The 9,048-nt window shown below is 36.8% G+C and overlaps 1 protein-coding gene across 1 annotated transcript; it reads right to left on the bottom strand.

The window, feature by feature from the left end:
• Positions 1-1,334: 1,334 nt before the first annotated feature.
• Positions 1,335-4,372, bottom strand: LOC116900946 (olfactory receptor 4F4-like). The gene is made up of 2 exons (XM_032902587.1): positions 4,364-4,372; positions 1,335-2,306 (listed from the first exon to the last, which is right to left on the bottom strand). The coding sequence occupies exons 1-2, from the start codon at positions 4,370-4,372 to the stop codon at positions 1,335-1,337; spliced, it is 981 nt and encodes a 326-aa protein (XP_032758478.1).
• Between the last annotated feature and the right edge of the window lie 4,676 nt (positions 4,373-9,048).

Below are 9,048 nucleotides of genomic sequence, written 5' to 3'. Positions count from 1 at the left end.
TTTTGAATTGATTTGATTAAACGTTAGTCTTACCAGTGAAATAGAATAAAGCCAAATAATTAGACAAGGTTATATCAGTGAAATTGATAACATTAAAGAAATAACAAAATTTGGAAAATTTTATGCCTCTATATTTCTCAGCTTTGAGGAAATAGATATAGTCACCAAAAATTATTCCTTTCTTTTAGGATTTACTGGAAGCAAAAATCCATCACTCACATTTCTATTTATTGTTTTATTTGAAATCTTAGACAATATAAAAATCAAAAAAGACACAAGAATTAAAAATTGAAGAACTCTTTAAATTGGTAGATGAAACAAATAGTTGTTTTAAAAATAATAAAGAATCCAAATAACAATACTATATACAATAAATTATTAGAGAGTTTGCAGACTATAACAGTTTAAAATTATATGTATTTCTACCTTAGCACCTGTTTTGCAGAAATGAAATGAATAATTCTTTTTTTTGAATAATTCTTTTTATAATATCAAGAAATCAGGATTATCTTTAACAAAACTATACCTTGAAAATTATGCAACACTACTGAAAGAATTAAGGAAAATATAATAATAAGAGAAAAATGCAATTTTATATATTATAAGGCTCAGTAGAAGTTTGAATTAGTAGATTTATTCTTCATATCCTTGCTTTAGTCCTCTCTGGTTTGTTTTATATTGGTGTGATGCCGAGTTTTACCTTTTTGGAGCTTCTTTATGCCTGGATTTTCAGCATTAGATACAATTAAGAATTTCTGAGACAATTGCTGTATTCCACAGGGTGCCAAACACCATGAAGGCAAATCATGGTGGTAAATTCTGTCTCCATATCACACACTATGGTTTATTATTGTAGTAAGAAACAAATGATATATGGATGCCTGTTAGAAATATTCCTCATAAATTTTGGTAATTCAGATTTAAACACATATTATTGAGCACATTTTTAGTTAAGTGAGTAGTAATTAATTTCTCCATAGTACTTTTATTAAAGGTGAGCAAAATATAATTTTATTCAATGTAAAATAGTGCAGCTTGTAGCTTTTATCATCTCAAACACAAATGTATCCAGGAAGTCTCAGTTATACACAAATAAAAACATAACTTTAATTGTTCCAAAAACGAATGGAATGATATCTTGACTTAATGCTACTAATTTTGAACCTATATAGAAATAAAAGCTGTAGTCATATAGAATAAATTGAAGGTTTAATAAACCTTTTTAAATAATTACTAAGTGAGGTAAAAATGGAATTTTCAAGTTGACATAAGGTCTGCTAAATAATGTAATAACTTCCTTCTTTCATGATTTCAATCTCAAGGCTACAGGAGAACTAAGACTTCACCCAAAAGTTTAAATTCCATTGTCTCAGGCGTCTCATGGCAGTTTTCATCTCTGTGTTCCTCAGTGTGTATATAATAGGGTTTAAGAGAGGGGTGACCACAGAATAAAACACAGCAAGGAATTTATCTAATGACTTGATGGGAAAGGGCCAGGCATAAATAAAGATGCAGGGTCCAAAAAACAGAAGAACTACTGTGATATGAGCAGTCAATGTAGACAGAGCTTTAGACGACCTATCAGAAGGGCGGCGCTGGATGGTCAATAGAATGATACCATAGGAGATGATTAGCAGAACAAAGGAACACACACTAAGCAAACCACTGTTGGCAATAACGATGATGTCTAGCCCATATGTGTCTGCACAGGCAAGTTTGAGTACTTTAGGCAGGTCACAATAAAAACTATCGACCTTATTGGGACCACAAAAGGGTAAGCTCACTGCAAAGGCCAACTGGCTCACTGAGTGTAAGAAGCCAATTCCCCATGCAGTAGCCACAATGCCAACACACACATTTCCACACATAATTGTAGTATAGCTTAGAGGCTTACAAATTGCTATGTATCTATCAAAGGCCATGGCTACAAGGGTTACCATCTCACTGCCCCCAAAAAAGTGAAGGAGGAATATCTGTGTAAAGCAGCCCTTGACAGAGATCACTTTGCGTGTGTAGAAAAAATCAGCAATGGTCTTTGGAGCTGTGACAGAGGACAGACACAGATCAGCGAATGAGAGGTTGGCCAATAGGAAGTACATAGGAGAGTGGAGATGGGAATCATAGGCCACAGTCATGACAATAAGAAGGTTTCCAAACACAATTCCTACATAGAAAACCAAAAAGAATACAAACAGAAAAATCTGAAGTTCCTGAGAATCAGAGAGTCCAACAAAAATAAATTCTTTCACTGCAGAGCGATTTGCTTCTCTTGTTGATTCATTCCAGAAGACAGTCTCTGAACTTGCCTTGGAGAAGACAATAAAAACTAAGTCAGACTTGTTATGCAAACTTACCTCTGTTCACTCAATAAGGACTTGTTTGATATATTGCATAAAACTTCCAAACTAAAAATAAAACTCAATTTAAAACTCATTGCTTTCTTGCCTGTCTTGTTCTTCAGTTAGCCAAGCCTCCCAATTTCTCCATGGCTTTACGTTCCATCCTAAGACAATGTTATTGTTCATGCTGCTCTCTCTGTGCTCTCTTCCTATCCTTCACTGATTTCTGAATGTCATGACATTAAGAGGTAAAGAACAGTCCTTACATTTTAAATGTTAAAGTGCTTAGGAGAAAAAGAATTTCACCAAATAAAACAAAATGTACAAAATAGAAATGGCAAAACTAAGCAAATATATAGAAGTTTAGAAGATTATATGACACAGAACACTTCTATAACGTAAAAGGCAGAGATAAATATGATGAGAAATGCATTATGGGAGACAAAATTTTATAAAGGAATGTCCTTGTAGAATTCTGTTATTTGTTATTAGTTTGGAAATTTACTTACAACTGATTGTGCTTAAGAATTATGTTCATCTTTCCATTATCCCAGATTTTTTCCTTACCCTATCCTAGTAAAGAATCAAATAACTATGTACTATATCTTATGCAAACTTAGTAACTCTCTTTTTTCCAAATATAGGGAAGATCTAATCATAAAATAATTCATTAAACTCTAATTTGTAGCTCCTTAATCCAGTTAAAATATAATCATGTGAACACTGAAAACACTCAAGAATGAGAATGCAACTGTGAGATTTGTTATGTTGTAGCTAGTTCATTAAGGCATTTCTTTAGAATCATACAATGCGAAAGGTGGTTTTGAGTTTCAATTTATTTTAATACGTTGAAACATTTTGGGAATAGAGAAAAAGATAGAAAAGGAAAAATTCCAGGACATGTCTCCATGAGAAATATGTCTAGGATGAAGATGGCTCAAGGGTTTTTATCTGAAAAAAATCAATATGTACTATAGTAAAAAAATAAGAATTTAAGAATGTAATTTTTCAGAAAAAAAAAAAAGGAAATCTTGTAGGTCAGAATGAGTCACATCTGCCAAGTTATGTTGCTAGGAGGAGAATGATAAAATGCAATCCCCATCTAGTGTCCATTTACCAGTAGTGCACAGTCTCCTCATGGTTCGTTAGAGAATGTCAAAAAGACACAAGATGCTTTTGAAGAGCGTACAGATTGTATTTTTAAATTTCCATTCATTGAAGGATTTCTCCTGCATCTCACACTGCGTATATGATACTTACAGCTGAGCATGACTGAAAGGAAAGTACTTGAATTATGTAACCCTGAACTCAATCATTAAAATATTGTATTTTTTATAACCATTTTGTACCTTAATTTGTTTTTCAAAGAAAACTTTTTTTATTCATAGGGATAGTAATCAAGGCATTGGGTTTGAGTCATATCCACAGCTTGATCCTGGATGTCTCAAGAAAAATTCCTGGGCCTTCCCTTTTTTCATTTCAAAAAATCCCAACCAATAGTTCACAGAATCTCTAAAGTTTTAACAATTTATTTTGCAATTTTTATGTAAAAAAAAAAGAGGCAGAAGAGGGATAACATTTTAAATGTATATAAATAAAATAACCAAAAAAAAAAAACCCAAAACCAAAAAACATTAACAAAAAACAAACAAAAGATTAAAAGCTAGGTTTCCCCTCAGATTATTTTTTTTAAAATGACACACAGAAAAAAAAGTAAAGATTTGGGGCCAGGAAGAATAGTAAAATCCACCAAATAAAGAGAAAGTAGTTTGTCAGGAAGGAAACTAGGTGTAGCAGTCAGTATTTATTGCTACTAGAACATCACTAGTGAGGGGTATTCTTTTACTACAACTCATGTTATTATAAGTACTTAAAGCAACCCAACAGGATTTTCATTTTTTTCTTGAGGAAAAAAATCATAATTGAGTTCTACAAAATGAAATCCTACTCATACTAACACTTAATTATCAACAAAATTCTAACCTGTTGCTTCTACTGATAAATTCAAATGTCATTCCACTTACTTCGTTCATAACTTGAAGAGACAGCAGTGATATTAAGAAAAGGAACAGTACAGAGTCCCTTTATATACTCTTTCAAAGCATTAACATTTCTTGGAGATTGGCTTTTATGTGAAACATTCTCCTCATCAAACTGGGTAATGGTTAAGCATTCATGAAGTCATCAGAAGCCCTTGGAGAATTCAGAGACAGCCTGAGGCTTACTCGCAGACTCATTCAATGTTACAGGTTTTCACTTAACCTTGGAGGAAACATGGTCTATTCCTCAGTTAAGGGACATTTTCACAATTTCTTGGGTCACTGGATAATATTACTATTTCATTCAATCTAAGTTTGATTGTCAAAAATTAAAATAAATGAGACAATATGGAGAAATTAAATTTTATAAATATTAATCAGGTAGTGAAAGGTATTATTTAGATTTTATATGAATAGGATCGCGTAAGCTATCAAGGACCAATATGTGGAGAACATAGAAAAAATACTCATTAGTATTAACATTCTCAGTGCCTATAGTTTGCTTTATTTTTCATATTTAACTATAATGAAGACATTAAAATTTGCTGTGATAAACAACAAATGTTTTTAAATTGTACCTAATTTCAGAAAATGAGTGTTCAGATGTCCTCTAAATTATACATGTCTTTTCCTCTAAATCATGAAATTCTGCAAAGAAGACTACCAGTCCAGCAAAGTTGTGCTATTATAATATACAACTTTTTTGTTTGGAGATAAGGTATTACATAGTTCAAAAATACTATGGTCTATATCTGAAACGACAATATAAATCATGCATTCCAAGCTCAGCTGGGAAGAACACATACAAGCTTTAACAGTGTTGCTTTTCCTCTTGTTCATTCTTAAAGTATACAAGACTATTACTCTAGTTCACATATTTTTTGCTTTAGTAAACCCGTATTTTTCCCCACTGTATCCATATACTTTCCCTAAGAGATATCTATTAATATTCAGTGCTGTCCCATCTGCAAACGGATGCTGATAAAGTTTCATTACACATATATATTTGAAAATTTTTTACTTAATTTTAATCATTTTTTACAGTTCAGTGTGTATCCCCATCCTCATCTGCCCTCAGACAGTTCCTCATCCCGTTCCTCGTCTTCTGTCTCCAAGAAAGGATGTCCCCAACCACCATTCATCCCACCCTTCTACAACATCCCACCCCACCGGGCCTCTACACTCCCTGGAGCTGAAAGTTTCTTGAGGGTTAGGCAAGACTTCTCTCACTGAGGTGAGACAAGGCAGTCCTCTGCTGTATATTTGTCAGGGGCCTCAGACTAGCTAGTGTATGCCGCCCAGTTGGTGGCTCAGTGTCTGAGAGCACTCAGGGGTCCAGTTTAGTTGACACTGCTGGTCTTCCTATGTGGTCGCCCTCCTCCTCACCTTCTTCCAGCCTTTCCGTGATTCAATCACAGGGGACCTGAACTTCAGTCTATTGGTTGGGGTATGTAAATTTTTACAAGCAAAGTGACATAGAATTTGTGCAGTAATCTCTGATACACTTTAGATATGCTTATTAAGAAAAATCTGTGCTCCAGGTAAGTAAATATGAAATGAACAATATTATTAAATTTATTGAAATTGGATAAAATGAAGTAGTACTTATTGTTTAAAAAACTCTACCAGGCTATAATCCTCATAGACAGATAGGGTAAGAGACCTGTAGAATTTACCAAGTATACTCTCTCCCAAGTGTGTGGCCAAGCCTAGAGTCTAGAAAACACCTGGATTTGACCACTGCTCATTCCCACGGCACCAAGACACTCTTGGCCAAGCCCTGAGCACAAATGTCCAGATCTGGTCAGAGTTCTGACTGTCTTATTATGCTATTTATAGTGTCCCAATTGTTTCATTAAACTGATAGCCCACTGTCCTTCCTTGTGGAAACAGTCTAATGGGCTAATAATTAATTGGGGAAATGCAAATCAAAATGACCCTGAGATTCCACCCCATACCAGTCAAAGGCTAAGGTCAAAAACTCAGGTGACAGTGGATGCACGTAAGGATATGGAGAAAGGGAAATACACATCTATTGTTCGTGTAATTTCAAGCTGGTATAATAACTCTAGAAATCAATCCTAAAAATTTGAAAATAGTTCTACCTGAAGATCCATCTATACCACTCCTGGGCATATACCAACATATAAAAAGATACATGTACCACAAAATTCATAACAGTCTTATTTATAGAAGCTGGAAATAACAAAGATGTTCTTCAGCAGAGGAATAAATAGTGAAAATGTGTTACATTTAACAATGGGATACTACTCAGCTATTATAACAATGACTTAATGAAATTCACAGGTAAATGGCTAGAACTTGAAAATAACATCCCGAATGAGGTAGTACAGTCTCAAAGAACACATGTGGTTATATTCACTGATAAGTAGAAATTAGGCAAAAGCTTGGAATACCCACAATACAAATCACAGATCATATGAAGGTCAGAAAGAAGGAAGACCAAAATCTAGTGCTTCAGACCTACTTATAAGGGGGAACAAAATAATCAAGGGAGGTGGAGGGAGGAAGGAACTTGGGAGCAAGAGATGAGGGGGAGGAAAAAAAGGGGGCAGTACCAGGTATGGGAGGAGATCGTGAAGATGTACAGAGGGTCAGGAAATTGAACAGAGGTATGAAGCAATGAAAGATGGGGAACTGGAGTAGCCACCAGAAAGTCTTAGATGCCAGGAAAGGAAGAGGCTCCCAGGACCCAACATTGTGGTTGGGAGGATGACTTTAGATGAAATATCCAAAAAGGGGAGAGAGAACCTGTAGAGAACAAACTCAGGTTTGTTAGGCAAATCCCCCGCTTTGAGGGATGAGGCCATGCACCTATTTCAAAAATATTAACCTACAATTGCTCCTATCCAAAGGAAATGCAGGACAAAGAGTGGAGCAGAAACTGAAGGAAAGGCCATCCAGAGACTGACTCACTTGGGGTATTCCATATTCAGACACCAACCCAGACACTATTGCTGATGCCAAGAAGTGCTTGCTGAACAGAGCCTGATATGGATGACTCCTCAGAGGCTTGATCAGAGCCTTACTGATACAGATGGGGATGCTTGCAGTGGTCTGGCTGAGCACAGCAACCCCAATTGAGGAGTTAGAGGAAGGACTGAAGGAGATGAAGGGGTTTGCAACCCCATAGGAAGAAAAACTATATGAATTAGCCAGACCTCCCCAAAGCTCCCAAGGACTAAATAGCCAACCAAAGAGTACACGGAAGGACCAATGGCTCCAGGTACACATGTATGTAGCAGAGGATTGCCTTATCTGGCGCTAATGGGAGGGGAGACCCTTGGTACTTTGAAAACTCGAAGCCCCTGCCTAGTGGAATACTAGAAGTGAGGCAGGAGTGGGTGAGTGGGTGGGGGAGCACCCTGATGGAAGCAGTGGGGAGGGGGATGTCATAGGGGGATTGTACAGGAAAAACCAGGAAGGGAGATGACATTTGTAATGTAAATAAATAAAATAACCAATAAAAACATATATAGTACTTTTATCTTATAACCAGCAGAATTTATTACAACTGAATCTCAAGTGAAATATTTGAGAGGAACACACCTTAATTTTCTAAAATCAGCAGAGGAAATATTAGTATTCCACAGAGTTTACACTTATGATATCCAATTTATACCTGACAATATTACATACACGTACAGATCACACATCATCAGTCACGTGACTAATATTTGACAGAGTTTTGCCATGCATAAGGGTATTATATTCACAGCATGTGTTTTATCTAGTCATATCTCACACTTTTAGCATATGATCTCATAGCTAAGTGAGGATGCTTCAATCCCACTTAGAAGGGGAAGGAAATAATAACAGGAGGCTGAGGGAGGGAGGGACCTGGTTGCAAGAAGGGAGGGGTAGGCAAAAGTGGAACGGGATCAGGTAGGTATGCTGGGAGGCATGAGACAAGCCAGGAGAATGAATGGAAAGAAGCAGCCTCGGGGAGTGTAATGTGGGGGGACCCTCTAGAAAGTAGCAAAGATCAGAAAATTGGAGACTCTCGGGAGTCAATGAAGGTGACCTGAGCCAAAATGCCCAACAACAAGGAGAGGGAATTCAGAGTCCATATCCAGTAGATACACAGGGCCTCACATGGAGGAACTGAGTTACTAACTCACAATCAAAATTTCTGACCCAAATGTTCCTGTCTAAAAGAAGTACAGGGACAAAAATGGAGAAGAGACTGAAGGGAAAGCAGTCCAATAACTGTTCCAACTTGAGATCTATCTCATGGAGGAAGGGGCACCAAAGCCTGACACCTACTACTGATGCCATGACATGTTTACAGATGCAAACCTGGCATTCCTGCCTTTTGAGAAGCCCTCCAGCAGTTGACTGAGAAAAGAAGCAGATGCTTTCACACTGCCATTGGCCTGAAGTTGGAAGGAGTATGGTTGAATTGGGGGAAGGATTAAAGAACCTGAAGAGGAGAGGAAGACCAACAATCTCTACTAGCTCAGACCCCATGAGGCTCTCAGAGATTCAGCAACCAACCAGGAGCATACAGGGGCTGGTCAGAGGACCCAGCACATACACAGCAGAGTTCTGACTGGTGCAGCCTCAGTGGGAGATGTGCTTAATCCTTGGGAGATTTGAGGTCTGAGGAAAAGGGAAGGCCTGTTGGGGTGGGTGACCTTCACAGAGAC

The sequence above is a fragment of the Rattus rattus genome, chromosome 5, assembly GCF_011064425.1.
Source record: "Rattus rattus isolate New Zealand chromosome 5, Rrattus_CSIRO_v1, whole genome shotgun sequence".
NCBI lineage: Eukaryota > Metazoa > Chordata > Mammalia > Rodentia > Muridae > Rattus > Rattus rattus.
Note: the sequence above shows the minus strand (reverse complement) of the source record. Positions and strands in the feature narration are given on the sequence as shown.